The 22,148-nt window shown below is 41.0% G+C and overlaps 1 protein-coding gene across 1 annotated transcript in view; it reads right to left on the bottom strand.

Moving 5' to 3' along the window:
- The window catches only part of ESYT1 (extended synaptotagmin 1), a 95,912-nt gene that overhangs the window by 27,447 nt on the left and 46,317 nt on the right, over positions 1 to 22,148 (bottom strand). The window contains exons 9-22 of the mRNA XM_073663730.1: positions 21,051 to 21,227; positions 19,256 to 19,338; positions 16,318 to 16,366; positions 16,154 to 16,243; positions 14,329 to 14,424; positions 8,330 to 8,401; positions 7,743 to 7,829; positions 7,511 to 7,660; positions 6,886 to 7,023; positions 4,170 to 4,346; positions 3,998 to 4,080; positions 3,544 to 3,592; positions 1,458 to 1,547; positions 287 to 382 (exon numbers count right to left, since the gene is read on the bottom strand). Coding sequence (XP_073519831.1) covers positions 287 to 382; positions 1,458 to 1,547; positions 3,544 to 3,592; positions 3,998 to 4,080; positions 4,170 to 4,346; positions 6,886 to 7,023; positions 7,511 to 7,660; positions 7,743 to 7,829; positions 8,330 to 8,401; positions 14,329 to 14,424; positions 16,154 to 16,243; positions 16,318 to 16,366; positions 19,256 to 19,338; positions 21,051 to 21,227 — 1,437 coding nt within the window. The remainder of the gene's footprint in view (positions 1 to 286; positions 383 to 1,457; positions 1,548 to 3,543; positions 3,593 to 3,997; positions 4,081 to 4,169; positions 4,347 to 6,885; positions 7,024 to 7,510; positions 7,661 to 7,742; positions 7,830 to 8,329; positions 8,402 to 14,328; positions 14,425 to 16,153; positions 16,244 to 16,317; positions 16,367 to 19,255; positions 19,339 to 21,050; positions 21,228 to 22,148) is intronic.

The following is a 22,148-nucleotide window of genomic DNA, read 5'->3' as shown; positions in this document are numbered from 1 at the left end:
ATGCTGATTGACTAACTGTGGGAATCCGGCTGTCAATCAGCATGACGTTTGCAGTGTCGCCCAAAAACAGAGCAGAGCGGAAGAGGAAGAGCTGCTCTGTTGACAAGAGATGAAATGAAGCTGGGGAATGGCCAGCTAATTAGCAATGCTTTGCACTTTCCTTTGTGGTTTTAAAAATGCACAGTAAATAGGGCTTGTAAGATGTGCAATCTGCTTATAAACGCTTTGCTTCGATCTGTAAAACAAAAGATAAAAGGAAAGACTGTCATGAGAATAACTAACTCACCGGTAAATCACTGGCTCGCTCTAAATATACACAGAGGAGGGCAGTGGAGAACTCTTCACTCTGTGCTGACTGAGTCAGGCTGTTCACCATCTGCACCTAAGAAAGAATAGAAAAAAGACCATAGAAGTAATAGCAGTCAATAAGAGCAGAATGTTACTACTTGTGTGAGGCTGTGTGCTCATGATGCGTTTTATAAGCGTTTCCGCAGCGGCAAAAACGCTGCAGAAACGCTTAAAAAATGCTTGGTAGAAGGTCTGCAATGATCCCCAAAGATAATCCGCATGTGCTGTGGAAATTTCCGCTGCGGGTTATCATTGCGGAAAAAAAAGGCAGCACTACCAATTATTTTGCGGAAGCGCTGCGTTTTCGCCGCCATTGACTTGCATTGAATCGCTTGGATTCCAGATCACTGGATCTGTACATGCGGAATCCATGCGTTTCAATGTGCGGATGGTACACGGGTGTGGAGGAGAGGAGGCTCTCCTCCGGACCCGGGTACCATAGAACATGTAAAAAAAAGAATAAAATAAAAAATAAATATTATATTTATCTTCTGATGGCCCGCGGTGTGCTCGTCTTCACTTGCCGGCAGCTCGTGGTGGACTAAAGGACCTGCGCTGACGTCATAGTCATGTGACGGCAGGTCCTTCAGTGTAGTGTTCGCGAGCTGTCGGCAAGGGAGGACAGAGCGAAGCAAGACTCCGGGGGCCATGAGAAGGTAAGTATAGATTTATTTTTTTATTTTTAAATATTCTTTAAGGTCACACTATATAAAGCCAGGCCGGTTGCATGGATTTATATAGTGTGACCAAGTTGACAAGCACTTCCCAAGTGATGCTAAAATCGCTTGGAAAGCGCTTGTCAACCCGCATGCGGAAATGCATGTGAAGAACGCTTCATATCCGCATGTCCCTGGCAGGAAAACGCATGTACAATCCGCATGCGTTTTTTCTGCCAGGGAGATGCAGAAACGCTCAGGAAAAATCCGGAGCATTTCTGCATCGTGGGCACATAGCCTAAGAGACAATAATACTGCCAGAGCAAGTCAGGAGTGAGTCCACTAAAAGTACTAACAATAAAATAAAATGGAAGCGATTATCAAACAATGTAGAGACAGAAGCAATATATTACAAACTAGAAACAACATGAAGTATGTAACTGTAGAAATTACCTGATCGAGCAGAGAAGGATCCGTAAGCTGAGACAAGCACTCTACTTTGACATGCAATCTTCCTGATTTTACAGCTTCCAAGGGCAGCCACTGTCGGATGGTAACAGAGTTAGTGAAGACAGTCCAGACCAGAGGCGGACATATCATTGGTGCAACCTGGGCCCACTACTACCTCCAAAGCAGGTGGAATTCTGCAATATGAGGTGCTATTAGACTGCAAAGGGCCCATATATTGTTCTTACACAAGGACCCTCTTCTGTCAGTGTCCACCAGTGGTCCACACATTAGTGTTATGTAACAATTATTAGCAACAATTAGCAAAATAAATTAAAGGGGTTGTCCACTATGGTACATCATCTTATTAATGGACCCATGAAGGTGAGAAAAAAAAAAAAAAAAAAAAAAAGAGATGGACACTTGCCTCCCGGATTGGCTCGCTCTTCAGTAGTTAGCACTGCGCCCCATCTGTCCGCAGGGATCAACATGCAATGGGGGCGTCACGAGAAGGGGGCAGCCCCTGGTCGACTACAGCGTTCACATACTGTACGAGCCAAGCCGGAAGATATAAAGGGGTTGTCCACCTCCCTTACGTCACACAACAGTCTGCACACAGAATCGCATGTTTCATCCATTTTACATGTAAACAGCAGCTACTTATCACCATATACACAGAATGTCTGGTAAAAGAACAGGGTCACAAGACAATAACCAGGCATTTCCAGTCTGCTGAACTCAATTGGGCTCTGATCACTTTGCATAGTACCCTGGATCTGATCGGTGACCGCTGACCTCCTATGAGGAATGGGCCACCCAATAAACACCTGCGGCAGGTACACAAACTGATAATCCTACATAATAGGACACAAAATCAGATTCATATAAAATGGATTCATTGGTATCGGGATATATTTTAATAAAATTACATACGCTTCAGCACGTGATGCTCATTTTTAAAGTCCACCGTATATGCATATTATACACAGTAGCTATAATTACTAGATAGCCCTGTATACATGTGAAGTGTAAAGAAGGGAGATACTGACCCAAATAACCGGGTGCAAAGATAAGGAAAATATATAGGAAATCATAATAAACAAAACTAAAGAGTGCAAAAAGAACAGCCACACCACCCACAAGGAAGGCAACCATCGCTGGCTTGTGTTTTACCATTGCTTCTATAAAAAGAAGAAAAGGTGTAATGTTTGTTGGGTGCAGCTGCCATCCTGGGGTCAATTACAATCCTTTATTCATTTACAGATGTTCTTTGGCACTAACAAGCAAAATTTACTGGGATTCCCTATTTAGTTGTCTTTGCAGCTGTTGATTTGGGTCAGTACCTCCCTGCTAGTGTATATAGCGTTTATAGAACAACAGGAGATCTAGCCAAAATAATATAGCAATTATAGTACCTTATTATATATAATGGTACGAAAAATTGATAAAAACAAATTAAAAAAAAGATACACAGGAGATGGGGAGTATAGTAAATTAGTTATTGCGGTAATCAAAAAGACATATAGAAAGTGCTAGTACATATTTTTTTTTATTATTATACATATTTTGTTATTATTTCTTTATCAATTTTTTGTACCATCATATTTAATAAAGTACCATAACTGATATATTATTTTGGCTATATGGTTGGTTCTGTATATTCTTTTAGGAGATACTTTACATAGGGAATCTTTTTTGGAGTGCTAGTGTATAGTGTTCCCGAGCATTGCTTACTGCTGCAGTGTACACCACACACCTGTGTATGATGCTCCTCATTGTAGGCTTCACATTTTACTGAAATGCATCATAATAAAAGCTTTATTTGAATTGTGTTCTGTGACCCCTTTGTTGGACTTTAGTATAACTACTAAACCTATCAAGATTTTCGTTGTTTTGGAGGCATTTTCCAGAATTCTTGCGGTCAACCTAATGATGCAATAATTCATGTGATCACGGCTTTCGAGGTCTTGTGCTACTTTTAGGTCTTACACTTTTGTGTTAGACAGGTTTTCTATCATCATTTTGACAATTTTTCATGCACATGTATATATGGTTGATAAAATAACGATGACCAGAAGAAGCTCAATATTACCTCATCAATGCTTTTCTGCTTTAGCACATTTTTCACGGCAACTTTACAGCTGAAATAAAAGGCGTGATAAATCAGGAATACTTTATTGCTAAATAACACAGATATTTTAGTGCAAAAAAGTGAAATTTTAAGCAGCTACAAAAGCCAAGAACTTAAATACAGAGTTAATGACAGGACTGTGCACAGACACTCTTCTTCAGAAGAATGATATTTGCTTAGTTGTCATTTTGTTAATTTCCAGGAGGAATAACAGAAGAATTCTATTTTTAAGAAAATATTATCCAGAATAGTTATTCAATGGGGAATGAAATATTTACTAAAAAAGACACGCAAGTACAGCTAAAGGGCAGTAGTGCGGAACGGACGATTATTCCTTTGCCCAACATGTTCTGTAAAGCAGACCTGACCTGATGGTCTTGTGTCTGAACAAGGCTTATAATTGACCGATACTGACCTTCCAAGAGAATCGTCTTTATCAATATCTTTATCAAACAAGAGAAACTCAATATCCTGTCCAGGGACATCAGTGACCGTTATCTGCAGAATAAGCGCAATGCATTTGTATCATATTCCCTGGCAAAAGCATTCCCAGTATATACTATAAAGGCTCCGCATGTAGATGATACCTCAAAGGTCTGATCCCAGCGAGGATTCAAGGTCTCCTTTATTACTCTGCTTTGCACAGATTTCCCTCCAGATCGGACCACAACATAAGGGTCGGACTTCCCTTTAATCATTCCTCCCATGAAGTTATCCTTTGCAATAAGGTTTTCTGCTTCAATAATGAAAACACGTAGCACATTCTAGTGCAAAGAAGAAAAAAAAAAAGTTACCTTGATATCACATTTCCAACAAAGACAAGAGTAAGGTCGAATTCAGACATCCATCAAACCTTGCCCGAGTATGGACTGTGATATCCAGACCTGGACTCTGCCGCATAAGCAGAAATGTGACTGTTGAGTTCGGGGCAGGAGACCCGCTGCTGGTTTGTGCATTGTGGCCTGTTAACAGATCCCTGAATTCTGCCATAATGTCACCAGGAACTTATATTCAGCAAACAGCTTTCCCCTTAACCCCTTCACGCAGCGGTCAATTTCTGTTTTTTCGTTTTCTTCCTCCCCTTCTTCCAAGAGATATAAAAAATTGTATTTTTCCATCCACATAACTCAGGGTTTGTTTTTTGCGGGGTGAGTTGTGCTGTTGAATGGCAGCATTCATTTTATTGTGTGATGCACTGGAAAGCAAGTAAAAAATTCCAAGTGCATTGAAATTGCGAAAATAGTGCAATTCCACAATTGTTTTTTGTGGGTTTTATTTACCATGTTCACTATATGGTAAAACTGGCATTATGATTCTCCAGGTCAGCACGATTACCAAACAAAAAAGCTGAGCTGTCATTTTTATTGGTACAATTTTGGGGTAGATACAATGTTTTGATTGTCTCTTATTGCATTTTATTGCAATATTGCGGTGGCCAAAAAAACACAATTCAGGTATTGATTTTTCTTCTCACTTTGCCATTTACAGATCAGATTAATCTTTTTTATATTTTGATAGATCAAACTTTTACGAACGCAGTGATACCAAATACGTGTTGTAGGTTTTTTGTTTATTTTTAATGGGGCAAAAGGGGGGTGATTTTTACTTTTTTTTTTTTAAATTTCAGTTATTATTGTATTTGCTAGTCTCCTTAGTGGAGTTGAAGCTGCGATCATCTGATCACTTGTACTATACAAAGCAGTGCTTCAGCAGATCCTGGGCTGTCATAGCCATCATCGCCCCGCCATCAAGTTGCACAGATTGATGCGCTCCCCTGCCAGCGCGCGTTAAAGCGCACCTGTCAGCAGGATTGTGCTCAATAACCTACATACACTGTCAGGTGGGCGCCATTACACTGATTAAAATGATACCTTGGTTGATGAAATCCGTCCTGTGGTTCTTGTGTAATCTTTACTTTCAGTTTGGAGATAATAATATGCTCGTGCTTCAGGGCGGCCTGTGGGGGGCGCTCTATCTGGTGCTCTGCATACATATTCATCTGTCTGCTCTTATGACAGGTCACTGTGCCTTCACTGACCAGCCTCCTATTTTACCTAGCCCCGCACTAATAGATGCATTATGTAAAATAGGAGGCAACTCAGTGAAGGCACAATGAGCAGTTATAAAAGCATACAGATTAATATGTAAGCAAAGCACCAGATGGAGCGCCCCCAAAGGCCGCCCCGGAGCACGAGCATATCATTATCTCCAAACTGAAAGTAAAGATTACACAAGAACCACTGGACGGATTTCATCAATCAAGATATCATTTTAATCAGTGTAATATTGCCCACCTGACAGTGTATGTAGGTTACGGAGCACAATCCTGCTGACAGGTGCGCCTTAAATGGCGCTGTTAGAGGCCATCAGCCTGTTAAATGCTTCTGGATTAAATCAGCCATCATCAGCTGGGAAAGATGTGGACTCGGCTTGCAAGCACACAAGTCAGGTACACAACACATGACAAATGTACATCACATGTCGTGAAGTTGTTAAAGAGGTATACCCCTCTCATATATGAATGGCTAAGATGGGAAAACCTGTTTATATATATTGGCCAGTGGAGGACAGTATTACAGAATTATTCATGCAAGCAATGCGGTTTCCGTAACTCCAGTTCTCTTCTATGGGAGTTACACAAACCCTTCTATAACCAAATACTGGAAACTTAGTCTAATATGCCACAAAATTGCCATTTTATTTTAGATGTCATTTTGCAAAAATTAGCATTATAGGATATGAACATCTTCATTACTGTACTGTAAATTATAACATTGTATTGTTCTAATATACATTTTATTAAATTCTCTCCAGTATGTGGTGTATTTTGGATAGTACATTGTGTTCTCCAGTTTGGCCTTTTGCATTCTGGGCATCAGTACTTGAGAACAATAGAGCTCGGATCTGAACCAGGATGTTTGTTCTGGTCCGTGTTCATCAGCTAACAATACCAATTTTATTGTGTGTTACACAATAGTAGGTTGTTCTCTGTAAATGCAGTAACTATAACAATGTCACCAACATATGACCGACGTTCATAGGGACATGCTGTTGCTGAACTTGTAGGAGAAAGTAATGCATCTAACATTATAAACAAAATAGAAAGGGTCATGGGTGGTCTCCTTGCTGGGCTCCCTATGATCAGCTATTGATAGGGAAACTCATCAATAATTGTACAGTTAATGAAACTTCACTTCAAAAACTCTAAAGTAGTCACTGGATTAATGGGTCACATTAGGTCCAACATGGCTGTGACAAGAATACTAAAATACTGTAACATTGAAATACAAAACTGTATCTAACCTCAGTGCCGAAGTTCTCAGGAGGGCTGGTTTTATTCGGCCTTGGGGGCCTATCCACACTGGAGCCACAAGTTGCCTCTTCTAGATCAGAGGTTTCAGATCCGGTGACCGGACATACAGTTGGGTCCAAATACAGAATCTGTGTAAGAAAAAGAGGAAACATAACTAAAACATTGTTCCTAAGTTTTGCGTCTTTACTTGTTGCAGAATTATATAAATCTGAGCATTCTGGAGCTGACTGAGGAACTCAGAAAACACATTAAATTGTTTGCAACCCCAATGATGAGGATTTCCTTTAAGAAAATATTTTTTTCTGTGCATACGATAATGATCTAAAAATAATGTATTTTTTTATATTCATATATTGTTAGAATTCAACATTATAAAAGTGAATTAACTTAATAGAGAATTGCTGAAAGGTGACAGCACCACACAGGCCAGTCCTAATTTTTGCATATAGTATTTATTTTACTAATTTAACGGCTGAATGTCTGTTTGCTCTCATTAATATTACATAATGGGATGAGCCAAAAATCTTAGAAAGTCTATTAATCTATCTAGGAGGAACATGGCTGTAGGGTCAATTAATTCTAAGTGTCTGTAGACTGAGCAAATATCAGTATTACCCTCATGACAAGCTTCAGATAGATTCTGCTTCTTTGTCCAGAGTTCTCGAGCTGAAACCATTGGTCTAACGTCAACTGATCAGCAGAAAGGATCCTCCCCAATGGAACCGACAAAGTGCCCAAAGTCTGCTGGCGATCATCATCTTTTACCTGGTAAGAAAGAAATAAGTCACTTTCTGAGCACTGCAGCCGGCTGACTGCAGTGGTCGTACTAGAAAACATCAGCTCTCACCTGGATGTCAAGGTCATGAAGGCTAGGATTACGTAGAAAGAATCGGAAGGGCTCTTCCCATACAGGACTGTTTGTGTTGAACACAGTCTGAAAAATGAAACACCAGAGTGCATTACGACACTGCATCCAGGGTCAACGACATTACAGCCATAACGTCTTGTCTAAATAGAGCAAACTCTAAAATAACAGACTAGTTCCTAAATAATTCCCCAAAAATTCCCACTGATCTATAATGGGGTCTGCTTTCAGGGAGCGAACAACATTGCAAACTAGCTGTCACAAATGGCAAAATCAGAAAAATAAGGAAGAAAAAAACCCCCTACTAATGAGAATAGAGGCTTACATGGAGCCCACCAAAGCCAGTGAAGAGAGCATTTGTAAAAACCATTGGTGTCACAAATCAAGAGTGGGCGTCTAGTGGTGCTCTGAAAGCCGTAGTGTCAGCAATCTGAATATAGAATTGCCGGTGGATTTCTTTCGATGGATTATATTGTAAAATTAGATCAATATACAGCAGTACGTGTTATAGCTTTACTGACAAAGTGCTCCACTATGACTTAGTACTTCTGCTGACCATTGTGCCTTACCTTGCTTTCATGTGTAACGTCCTGTATGGAGAATTGTACCATGGGATTCGGTTGCTTTATTGACTTCTTTAGCTATACAAGAAAAATAAATATCAAAAGGATGACAATTTAAAGGAGTTTTCTGGACTGTAGACAAATATTTGAAGTCATTCTGTTTTACTGAATCATGACAGCATGCAATGTGCACACTGTCATGATTGCAGTGTTCCCAGGTCGAGAGAGCAGTGACTGCAAGTATGCAATGTGCATAGTTGTGCTCTTGTGCGGTCTACATTTTCATCAGTTTCTTTAAATAGATCATTGAGAATAGCAGATGAGAATCTAGTCTGTATGTGACTGCAACTCTGCCGATCATATTCTGTACTTGCGGTCATGTGACCGCTCACTCTCACTGGGAATACTGGGGAATCATGACAGTTTGCACATTGTACACTGTTACCATTGGGCAATCTGCATAGGAGTGATTTCAGAAATTTGTCCACAGCCCTAAACTACCCCTTTATTATAAAGACTTCTGAAAAAGATTGTAATAAATGTCGATAGTATTTTCCCCTCCCGAATCTCTTGATTTTTCAAAATAATTTTTTTACAAGAATTAGTATGTACATAAGACATGACACAACCAAATATATTCAGATGAGAATACAAAAGAAAGCAAACATCAATGACTGTTACCAAGAATTATGAAGTAACAAGTCTCAAAGCCTCTAACTACCTCTTTATTTACTGATACTGAAAGGAGATTGAGTCTTTAGCTCAAGGTAATCTCAGGAAACAAAATCCCATGTTTTCTCCTCTAGAATGCGATCAGGAGACTAGTAATACAAAATTATATCATGCATGACAAGTATAAGATCTCACACATCAGAAACCATTGAATAATTGGCCTATAAAAGACAGAGAATCAAGAATCAATTTCTATTAACGAGTAAACTGAGGGTTGGGCTAGGTGTACTGGACACCTGTAGATACTATTGGGCAACTCATTTATGCCACATCCCAGCCTTGTCCACTCTTAAGAGAATATTCTAGATGGATGGAAATTAAAAAACAAAACTGTGGCTAGCTCCAATCTATCCAAATTCTTACCTTTGGGCAACTTTCTAATAAGCTGGATTCTCACATGTTGGGACCAATCGTTTTTATTGAAATGATTTGGGATACATGTTCTAAGAAATTCCCATTAATGTCTGAGCATTTCCCAATGACCTCATTCCCATTTACCCTATTTATCACTACATGTAAATCAGGAACTATATGTCTTCTCATTTCTCTTCCCTCAAAGTCTCCCAACCTACCCACTTTGAAAAGTTGTGTAGAGCTGGTGTATCAACTAAAGAATTAATATCAGATATTTCTAGGGTATTAACCCCTATCCAGATGATCACAAGCAACACTCATACATGAGCAAATGGGAAAGATTTCTGGGGGAACACTTTTAAATCTCTCCTCCGCCCTCCATCATCTCTGCTGAGGAGTTTGCCACACACTTCAAAAACAAGACTGACCAAGCAAAGCAAGTCTTTACTGCCCAACCACTACAACCCCTTTGTTTTCCAGACCATTGCCCTTCCCCCATAACCTCCCTTCCTAACATCACGGAAGGAGACCTTTCTCGTCTCCTCTCCAAATTACACCTCACGACTTTTGCACTCGACCCCATCCCATCCCACCTCCTCCCCAACCTCACCCCGACCCTCATCCCATCCCCAATCCATCTCTTCAACCTATCACAAACTTCTGGTACCTTCCCCTGCTGCGTTCAAACATGCTACAATCACGACCATCCTCAAAAAGCCATCCCTCGAGCCAACGGCCTTGTCCAGCTATCGCCCCATATCGCTGCTCCCATTTGCCTCCAAACTCCTTGAGCAACACGTTCACGATGAAGTTTCCTCTCCCTTCTCATCTAACTCTCTCTTCGACAATCCGGCTTCTGCCCCCACCAGTCCACTGAAACTGCCCTTACCAAAATCACCAATGACTTACTTACAGCTAAAGCTAACAGACAATTCTCTATACTCCTCCTTGACCTGTCCTCTGCTTTCGACACAGTTGACCACTGCCTACTACTACAGATCCTCTTTTCCTTTGGCATCAAAAACCTTGCCCTATCCTGGATCTCCTCATACCTTTCTAACCACACATTCAGCATCTCCCACTCCATCTCCTCCACACTGCTTTCAGGGAGCAAACACTACCTCCTCACCCCGCCCCCTCTCTGTTGGAGTCCCTCAAGGCTCTGTCTTAGGACCCCTACTCTTCTCAATCTATATCTTTGGCCTGGGACAGCTCATAAAATCCCATGGCTTCCAGTACCATCTGTATGCTGATGACACCCAGATCTACCTCTCTGCTGTCTAGAATCCCAGCATGTCTAGCAGCCATATCCTCCTCCTTTTCCTCCCTCTTCCTCAAGCTCAATGTGAACAAAACTGAACTCATCATCTTTCCCCCATCTCGCATATCTTCTCCACCTGACCTTTCTATCACAATAAATTACATCACACTTTCCCCTGTACCAGCAATCCGCTGCCTCGGAGTAACCTTTGACTCTGCCCTGTCCTTCAAACAAACCCCACATCCAAGCTCTCGACACCTCCTGTCACTTCCAGCTCAAAAATATTTCCAGAATCCGTCCTTTCCTCAACCCTCAATCTACTAAACTGCTTGTGCGTGCCCTCATCATCTCCTGCCTTGACTACTGCAACATCCTCCTTTGTGGCCTTCCTGTTAACACTCTCGCACCCCTCCAGTCCATCCTTAACTCTGCTTCGTGACTAGTTCATCTCTCGCCTCGTTACTCCTCTGCAATCTCCCTTTGCAAATCCCTTCATTGGCTCCCAATTGCCCAGAGTATCCAGTTCAAACTACTAACACTGACCTACAAAGCCATCCATAACCTCTCTCCTCCGTACATCTCTGAACTAATCTCAGGATATATTCCCTCACATAACCTCCGGTCCTCCCAGGACCTCCTTCTCTCCTCCACACTTATTCGTTCCTCGCCCAATCGCCTCCAAGATTTTTCCCGAATATCCCCTTTCCTATGGAATTCTGTGCCTTAACAAGTCCGATTATCCGCCACACTTGGATCCTTCAGATGGAACCTGAAAACCCATCTCTTCAAACAAGCTTACAGCCTGCCATGACCTTGCCTGCAGCCACCTCAACAACACCAGAGCTAGCGCAAGCCCCCAACCTACTGTCTCCTTCCCCATTCCTGTAGAATGTAAGCCCGCAAGGGCAGAGTCCTCTTCCCTCCGTACCAGTCGTTGTTAGTTTGTTTACTGTAAGTGATATCTTTATTTGGTATGTAACCCCTTCTTATGTACAGCACCATGGAATCAATGGCGCTATATAAATAATAATAATAATAATAATAAGTTTCACTTTTTGTATTGAAGAATTGAAATAAATTAACTTTTTGATGATATTCTGATTTTGTAAGAAGCACCTGTATGTTAAATACCATTGTAGGGTGTTTGCCAGCCAACATTGGGGGGGATGAGCTGTGGATATTCGAGCATTGTAATTTAATATCATGATTCCTGACCCTTGAACTGTGAATGATGGCTTGAAAGGACAAATGTGAACTATAAAAAGGGGGTCTCTGCATCTGTTAGAGGAGAGAGACTACAAGATGAGAGCATAAGGGACTACAGCCCTGGCTGGAAAGATACAGAACTGCTCCACTGACCATTGCTGAATGCTCAGAGACTATGTGAATAATCCAGGTTGGGACAATCAGGTCACTTGGCCATATATCGCACAAATCTAATCCCGGCAGGCCAGCGGAAGGATGAGACTCTAATTTTGCACCATCTTGTGTATTTGCTGGGACTGTTCTATATCTTATTGATTGCTGGTGGTTCAATAAATTATTGCCACACTGTTTACCATCACCCTGTGTTGTCCGAGTAGTGTTCTGCCCACGGTAGACCCCGTGTCTTCACACATATATAATGTTATACATGTGTCTTTTTGTTTCCGCATTCTGACCAATAGCGACTCTATATTACTGTAGCTGTACTGTTGTGCTGTTGTATTCGGCAGAGCCTTATGCCAGAGGAATACGGCACAGCCTTATGCCAGAGGAATACGGCACAGCCTTATGCCAGAGGAATACGGCACAGCCTTATGCCAGAGGAATACGGCACAGCCTTATGCCAGAGGAATACGGCACAGCCTTATGCCAGAGGAATACGGCACAGCCTTATGCCAGAGGAATACGGCACAGCCTTATGCCAGAGGAATACGGCACAGCCTTATGCCAGAGGAATACGGCACAGCCTTATGCCAGAGGAACACGGCACAGCCTTATGCCAGAGGAACACGGCACAGCCTTATGCCAGAGGAACACGGCACAGCCTTATGCCAGAGGAACACGGCAGAGCCTTATGCCAGAGGAACACGGCACAGCCTTATGCCAGAGGAACACGGCAGAGCCTTATGCCAGAGGAACACGGCAGAGCCTTATGCCAGAGGAACACGGCAGAGCCTTATGCCAGAGGAACACGGCAGAGCCTTATGCCAGAGGAACACGGCAGAGCCTTATGCCAGAGGAACACGGCAGAGCCTTATGCCAGAGGAACACGGCAGAGCCTTATGCCAGAGGAATACGGCAGAGCCTTATGCCAGAGGAATACGGCAGAGCCTTATGCCAGAGGAACACGGCAGAGCCTTATGCCAGAGGAATACGGCAGAGCCTTATGCCAGAGGAATACGGCAGAGCCTTATGCCAGAGGAATACGGCAGAGCCTTATGCCAGAGGAATACGGCAGAGCCTTATGCCAGAGGAATACGGCAGAAGTATTCCCCCACATATTCCTGTGCATAGATGTGAACAGTCTTATATAAATGGATCATATCATACATCTGATGTTACGGTTTTCTCAATTCCAACTTGTTTGACAACTAAAAGGCTGGAACACAAATAATCTGGTCTGATACAAGAGGCTCTTTGTCTCTAGATGTCACTCTCAGAGGCTTGAAATAGAACTTTCAAGCAGCCATGATACGAAGCAAACTCATGTGAACAGAAATAAAAGCAGCCATGGCAACATAAAGGGAAGAAAAACAAATCCGTACATTTGTATCATACCGCGATGCTATATTACAAGAGCACATAACGCGCTGCACAATTATCCACATGACGAGAATATTCCGGGTGGTTTATTGAAATTGTTTTACTGTCATTTCACCCTGATGTTTACAGCATTAAAAGTAATGTCCATATACCCATATATTGCACTAAACATCACAACATAATTCAGAATTTACTAGTAGAAGTGGAATTTATTGTAACTCCTATAATATGTGTTACATTGCCCCTGACGTACAGTGTATTGTATTCATGTTTCTGGGGGGGTCTAAGCCATTCATGCTTGGAGTGCCTGGCATACCCTTGTAAAATGTGCTGTTTTCAGTAGTAAGATCCACTGACCGAGACCACATAGCTGAACCAGATATGGCTCTTTGTTTTGAAAGACTGCTTTCTTTCATTAAATGAACAGATATTCATTAACTTATGAGACACATTTACATCTTTTCTCAGAGACTAAGAATAAAAGGAACTGGTTCAACAAAATTGACAAAAACTTGGCATAAATTTTGTCTAAATTTCTTTTACCATAATAATTAAAAACAAGTTAAAAATCACTATATGGAACTCAAATAGCTTAACAAGGCATACAGATTATGACAAAATACCTATGTATATATTCCTTGCTCAATTAATTATTCAAATGTTTTTTGTACTTTGTATTAAAGTTGAGCAAAAAGATCTGTGCTGCCCTTGTCCGTCATCCAGTCCTCCGTGGTAGCCAGACCGGGACAGTCTTCCTTTTCTGCAGCCGACATCCTCAGCCTAAGAGTAGATGCCCTGGTGCGGCTGACACTGAGGACAGCACAGATCTTGTCCCACACTGTTTTGTATTAGTGTCTCATTTTATATTAAACTGTGCAAAGAACTGGTGTTTGCCTCAGCGTGTACTTACAGGGAGGTCATCTGCTCGGTCCAAGTACACTATGAGAATGGCAGCAGAAGGTTCTTCATTTGTTTTTGATGTTATCTCCTTGTTCATTTTCATTACCTGGGGAGGTAAGTAAACACAGGTGTGAAGAGAGGCAAGGTCACCCTAACACCCAACATTGGATGTGGCCTGGACTGGAAAAGCAATGTGTAAGATGGATGAGACTGCGACACGCCGGCGATACTGTACACCGGGAAAAGTAAGTCAATAGTACATGTGTCTGTTTACATAAGAGCAAAGGTGGCAGAAGAGCCATGTAAAGCACATGGTCAGCTCACGGGAAACATTTCCATGACATAAATCTTTTCATGCCAGCGTTATAAATATCACAAATACTTTGCTTATTGTTCAAGCAATTGTAGAAATTTTAGTAACTTTCCATAGATTATATGCTCTCAGATAATTTTCCCCATAGATGAGCACATTCACTGCCTCAAATAGATCAGAATCTTTCACACTGATGCCATCAAGCCGCTCGCTCTTAACATTACTGATAGTGAATTAAACAGGGCAGAAAAGATACAAGATTGTGCGTCCACAGAGCAGCAGACACTAAATGTGTCCGCCGATTGCCAGGCTGGGGCAATATTTCTTTACGATAGTCTTTTTTTTTGTCGTAGAGGCCATATACACAATATATAATGGTCTGTGAAACGATGATCCAGCCAAAAACTCTCTGTCCTGACTTTCTGCTACTCCAAGAGAGTGCTGCGAGACTCCTCTACTGGCAACTTATATCGCCAAGAACAAAAGGATCGACAGGGCGAAATCAGACATATCGGATCATTACCTCCCAAACATCTGTCGGGGAAGAATCAGGAGGCCCCAATACACAGGACACTGTCTGCGGAGTTTAAAGGGAATCTGTCACCCCCCGGGAGTTATCAGACCTCTACTATGGGCATACAGGTGATAGAAAAGTAAATCTATACATACCTGTATGGCCCATAGTCTGAATGCAGAGAAAAGTGTTTTTATAAACTCTGTTTTCCACAGGCTTGGCCTCCAGGAGACGCCAAGCAATCCCCACCCATCTGTTTATTATTCCCCTAAATCCCCACCTATGTGAATAATTACCATATTCCCCCCCTCCCCTGCACATCACAGGACCCTGTAATGTGTACTGTGCTCCCTGACTCCCGGGCATGCTCAAAGCACCACTCACATAGAGCGCGCTTTGCTTCATCCCGGCCCCGTCTCTCTGTGCACTGTGCCGCAGGGTTCTATTGCGCAGGCGCCGGGAGGTGGCAGCGCAGTGCACAGGTAGACGGGGCAGGGAGGAAGCAAAGCGTGCCCTATGTGAGCGGCGCTTTGTGCATGCCCAGAAGTCAGGGAGCACAGTGCATGTCACAGGGCCCTGTGACATGCAGGGGAGGGGGGGATATGATAAATACACACACAGGCGGGGATTTCAGGGAATAATAAGCACACAGGCGAGGATTTAAGGGAATAATAAGCACATAGGCGGGGACTTCTTGGCGTACCCCGGACGCCAAGCCTGTGCAAAACGGAGTTTCTAAAAACAGATTTCTCTGCAATGAGACCTCTACTATGGGCCATACAGGTATGTATAAATTTACTTTTCTATAACCTGGATGGCCATAGGAGAGGTCTGATATCTCCCAGGGGGTGACAGATTCCCTTTAAGAAAAGCCCTCTGGTAAAAGAGATTTAGATCATGTGCCATATTACTTTAAGGAATTGCATAACGGGATAAATGTATGCTTATCACATACATTTATAAACAAAAAGTTAATGAACACAACCAAAATTATGAGAGTTTCTTTACCTGCTCAAGGTTGGAAGCATTAGGCATAAGAGTAAGCCACTCCAGTCTGAGATGTATCTTCCCACTTTTGGCATTATTAAGTTGATACCACTGAGAAGACAGAAATAATTAAGTACAAAAAGACCACAAGCAAATTGCACCCATCAATTGACGTGGCTTCTAACCTTGTCAAGTATTTGAGCTTTTTTCACTTCGCCAAGATCCAACTTCATTCTGAGTGAGGGAAAACAAGGTCAATAATCACTGATCTGCAAACACAAATGTGTGTATGAAAATAGTGAATTAAAAAAAACAAAACAAAAAAAAAAACAAAACCAAGAAAAAGAAAACAGAGATAAATAATAAAATAAATCCCTCAAAATATTCTAGACATTCAAAAAGACTATGGGCCAGATTCATGAGGTTGTTTTTTTTTTGCCCGGACTCTGCCATAACAGTCTTTCAAATGTTGCAAAATGTTGGTGCAACACAAAATTGTGCAAAAATTTGCAACATTTGGCGTTTTGACTCCAGTTTCTGCCAGCGCTGCCAAAGTGGTTGGAGCTGGGCAAATAAGCCTGACTGGAGTAACATTTCTACTGAGGCCAATTCATTAGGTGGTATGCGTCTCTTAGTGAATTTGGTGTATATTACTCCTGCACACACATCATTAAGACAGTCTTAATGAATCAGGCCAGAGGGGTGCAAGGATACAGTACTTTGCAAATATTTTAAAGGGAAGGTCTGTCACATCTACTGACTGTTCCCATCTTCTATTATGGGTGTGGATTTCTTTTTTCTAATAAGTTATTTGATATTCCATACTAGAGCTGCAATCATTGTACAATGAACTTGAAACCTACAGTATCACATAAGTAACAAGGCAGGACTAGTCTGGCAGAGCATCTCCTTCCCACGGGCTAGTCCTGTCACAGATCTTCTAATCACATCTTCTTGGACATAAGTGACAGGCTGGATAATAGTCCTACCATAACAGGGATTGAGGCTGCTGATCATACCCAAGAATGTTAATTAGAAGACCCGCAGCAGGACTGGTCTTGGGAAAGACGCCCTGCTGCACTGGTCCTGAATAATTAGATATGGAATTTATGGAACAGCAAGAACCTTATTTGAATAAAAAAAAATGCATCATACTACTATAATAGTGGCTGGAAAGTGGCCCAGGACAGCACAGGTTTCTTTTAAAGGTAATGTAACTCATCATTTAATTACAGATTGTACCATTATAATACATGGGAGCTTTATAAAAGATTCAGTACAGTGGAACTTTAGATAAAGGCTCTTGATCTACAATGAACAGTCCTATATATCCTGTTGTAATAATGCATATATACTGGAAAAAAAGTATACAGTTTTCCAAAAATCAAATTTCTCCATGGGTGATCTCCTCTTGACAAAGAGCAATCTCCTACAGTGATAAAAATACACCTTAGATTTTTTTTAGCCTTGTAGACTACGACCAACTGTACATAGTTTACTCCTGGTGCAACAACAGTAAAGAAGGAAGGAGAACTGGAGAACAAAGTCACATAGTAACATACAACCAAACTGTCTGGTAAAGGGTATATAAATGTTCACACATTTTTAGCGGCTCATCTGTTCCCAGTAGGAGGCCTAATACTGAGTTTACATGGGACGATCACAGTCGTAAAACATTTAGCTGATCGTTCTTCATTTAGTAACTGACCATAATTCTGTGCGCACATGATGCTATCAGCAGCACATCACCTGCTCGTGCAGGACAATGTGCTGCAGATAGCAATGATTTTTAACCCTGCGTTAAAATCATTGCACCCAATGAACAAGTGTTTTGCTCAAACGTTGGGTGTTTGCAGGAATGTTTCCTTGGCCAATAATTGGGAACAAATGTTCTAAATAGGCCTGTCTTCTGTCACCTCTGTAAAACAAAACAAAACAAAAAATACAAATATCAGCAGTACTGTCTAAATTAGTTAAATTGCATTTAAACAGGTCTGCATGTAGACAGGAACTTCAGCTTCTGTGTACATATAGGTTTAGATAAGACAATTAACCACAGGACACTGCAGTTGGGTTTGACACCAACGATTTCTACATTTCTTCGTTGCACCATGCAGGTAGTTCAAAGATAGAGTAAGAAGCATTTTGTTAGTATATGAAGTTTCAGCGGTAGCTTTGTCCTACTAACTGAAGTGACGATTAATGTATTTTCCTATTGCATTTACATGAAATTTTATGAATCATTTTATCCAAACCTAATATCTGCACTATTTTCACAAGCTTTTTACACGAGTCAAGTGCGACTGCCAAACGACTACAGCTCAACAAGACAATCATTGGTTGTTTACATGGGACGACTCAAAATCAGTGGTGTGGGCAGCGTTATACAGAGCTCAGCATTCAGAGAACTGCGAGAGCTGCAGCAATTAAAGCAGTGATTTTATCAAAACTGCAGCAAGCAGCCCGGCAAGTGATATACATCACTAGAATCAGAGTCTCTGTTCCTACATCATGCTGCTTCTCATAACATAAAAATCTGCTGACAGATTCCCTTTAAGCACTATGCTTTACTTTCAGTACGTGTCATAAAAAAAATGTTATGTAGTAAAACAAATACTTTAAATATAAAGTGAACATGGATTTTGTGATTATGTGCAATCTATTAGCTCACAAGACTTTCTTTTCTTTTCCCCAAACATAATTTTGACTTTAAAACAAAACCGATTATGTGAAGATATGGGGTTATTCTGTAGGTTAATAGAGTTCTGAAGCCGAGCGGACAGCCTTGCTGCTGGGAGGAAATAAACTTTTACTCCTCCAGGCAGCCTGGGGCTTTCAGTCATAGAGGTGTGGCTTCAGTACTGATGCACTATGACTACGCCCCTTACACTGACTGACAGCCGACTCTGCAGTGCATCCATATAGCATAAGGACTGAAGACACGCTTCTAAGACTGAAAGCCAGAGGAATAAAGTTCATTTCCTTCTGGTGGCCGGGCTTTCAGCGTGGCGGCAGCACATCTTCAGAATGATATTAACCTGTAGATTAACCCCATATTTGGAGGTTAATGGTATTTTTTTCACATGACAGGTTCCCATAAAAAAAAAAAAAGAATTTTCTTACCTTCCTAAGAAGTCGTCTTTATCAGGGTCCTTATCAAACAACTCCACCTCAAGCTCCTGGCCTGGCACCTCGTGTACTATAGCCTGCATGTGTAACCAAGAAGACTATGATGAAAAGTATCAGACTGCACATAGAAAGGGGATATCATGCTAAAGGGAGACTTTTACTTCACCCATTGAAAAACTGTTGAGGATATTCCTAATAAGATTAGTTACAGTAGCAATCAAAAATATTCAGACTGCATTGCAATTTAGATTAGCATAATGTAACCAGGAAAATAATTTCATTAGATCAACACAACTAATATAAAGTAACAAGTTGCTCTTTTTTGATTGGTTAATTGCCAAATGCAGAAAGAATGTCAATTTTGCTAATAAACCTAATTTGCAATGGTGGATGAATAATTGTCATCCCATCTGTATATTAGGTACTCAGCAGCATGGCAATACACAAGTGCTTCAATAAAACATTAACGCATATTCTTCATATACTAATAGGAGTTTGTTTTTTTTACATTTAATCAATATTTCTGGTAAAAGTATAGTGACATTATATTGCTAGCATTCTGACAAATGATTGGTGCGGTGGTGAATTATTCTTGTGGGGTGGATTATGTGTGCTTATATTTGTATTTTGTGATTTAAAAAAATGTCTAATAGGCAGCTCAATAACATAATAAAATAATCATAATTCACTTTTCAAATCCCACACTGTTCCAGTGCAGAACACAAGTGGCCCCACTGTTCCTGTAGCTGATCACGTCCCGCAGCAGGCAATCATTAGTCTCAGCGGTGAAACTGGCACGTGTGGCACATGGCCACAGAGGTCACTTATTGGCTGCGGCAATTTTATTCATATATGACTTATGACCAGAGGAGACCACATGAGCAGTGGAGGATTTGAAAGGCAAGTTTTGGCTATTTATTGGCTTATTAGGGCTTGTTCACACCAGTTTTTCGCTGTTTTTTTTTCTGTGTGGAAAAAAAAACCCGCAGTGTTTTACACTAGCAGCAAAATAAATAATATTTCTACAGTCTCATTCACATGTTGCATATTTTTTCTTACGCAGTGGTGCGTTTTTATTTTAAACCGCAGCATGTCAATTCTTTCAGCGTTTTCCTGGGTTATTTTACCCATTGAACTGAATACACAAAACATAAAAAAACCCAAACAAACATGAAAAACGTATCAAACACACACGCAAGTGTACATATAGTCTTTTCCTGCTAACACACTGTGTTTTGTATGCAAGAAGAGAAAAACCCTTAGCGAACATACCCTTAAAGTAGGTGAAAAATCTATTTGCACGACAAGTCCAACGACCACTACGGTAATCTCTGGTCGCTGGACAGGAGCCCTGAGATTACATGACGGCATTCGCAGCTCTTCCTTTGACTAGCCGGCTTGGCACAACGTCATTGCTGCGTGACACAGGTGACATGTGCCAGACTGGCTAATCAGGAGAAAAGCTGCGGATGCCATCAGGTAAGAGACGGTTCTCCGGGCTCCTGTCCAGCGGCCAGAGAGGACTGCTGTGGCTGACAACTGCACATTAATTTGCACCCACACAATTGGCTATTTATACTTTATTATCACAGTATGTGTCTCAGCAGCCCTTATTACAGTGACTATGGCACCCTCGCCATTCTGGCTCTCATGAGACCAGTCTAGTGGCCAATAATGTCAAAGCGTTTCAGCCTCCCAGTACTGTGGATGGCTGACGTGAACGTGCTCCAGTGGATTATCATGGTCATAGAGGCTGTACATTATAACTGTAAGGCAATGTGCTGTGTACCTCATACATTTCTCTCCATACAGGGTTCAGATTTTCATTTACGACACGGCTGGTGAAGACCTGGGTCCCGACACGTAGGATGGCATAAGGATCTGACTTCCCTGCCAGCAAACCTCCCATCTGAAAATCCTTAGGAACAAGTTTGCTCGCTTCTATAAGATGAATGCGCACAATACCCTGAAAGAAGCGGAAAAAAAAACTGTATGTGAGATTAAATTCACCAGTGGACAGGAAAGACATGTGTTTAACCCCTTCACGCCACGGCCAATTCCCGGTTTTGTTTTTCCCTCACCTTCCTCCCAAGGTCATAACTTTTTTATTTTTCTGTCCACAGACATATGAGGGCTTGTTTTTTGCAGGACAATTTGTACTTTTGAATGACACCATTCACGTTACCAATTAGTTTACTGAAAAATGGGAAAAAAAATTCCAAGTGGGAAAAATGGTGAAAAAAAATAATTCAATTCTGCCATTTTTTGAGAATGATATTTACGGTGTACATTGTGTGGTGAAAATGACCTTGCAATATTATTTTCCTCATCACTATGTGTACGGTAAAACTAAAATATGTCCATTTTTTTTTTCTAATTTTATTAGTTTAGTGGCAAAAACAAAAACAGAAGAGTTTTAAAGAAAAAAAAAAAAAATTGGGTTGTGTTGCCATTTTCTGAGACCAGTTATGTTTTCATTTTTTCGGTCTGTGGAGCTGTGTGAGGGCTTACTTTTTGCGGGGCGATACTACGTTTTTAGTGATACCATTTTGGGATAGATATGATGTTTTGATTGCTTCTTACAGCATTTTTTGTGGTATTGTAGTGACCAAAAAAAAAACAAAAAAGAAAATTCTGGTGTTCTTGAATTTTTCTGTTTACCAATTGGGTAAATTATTTTTAGATTTTGATAGATCGGACTTTTCTGAACGCGACCATGCCACGTGAGTATTTTTTTTTTATCTTTGCTATTTTTAATGGGGTAAAAAGGAAGATTTGAACTTTTATTGGGTTTTTATTTTTTTTCATATTATTTTAATTTTCACTGTTCTTGTTTGTCCCCTTAGAGGACTTGAACCTGCGATCATATTTTCGCTTGTGCTATATA

The sequence above is a fragment of the Phyllobates terribilis genome, unplaced genomic scaffold (assembly GCF_046119375.1).
Source record: "Phyllobates terribilis strain yellow unplaced genomic scaffold, ASM4611937v1 Scaffold_2__4_contigs__length_985480577, whole genome shotgun sequence".
NCBI lineage: Eukaryota > Metazoa > Chordata > Amphibia > Anura > Dendrobatidae > Phyllobates > Phyllobates terribilis.
This window is presented reverse-complemented; position numbering and strand designations above follow the sequence as displayed.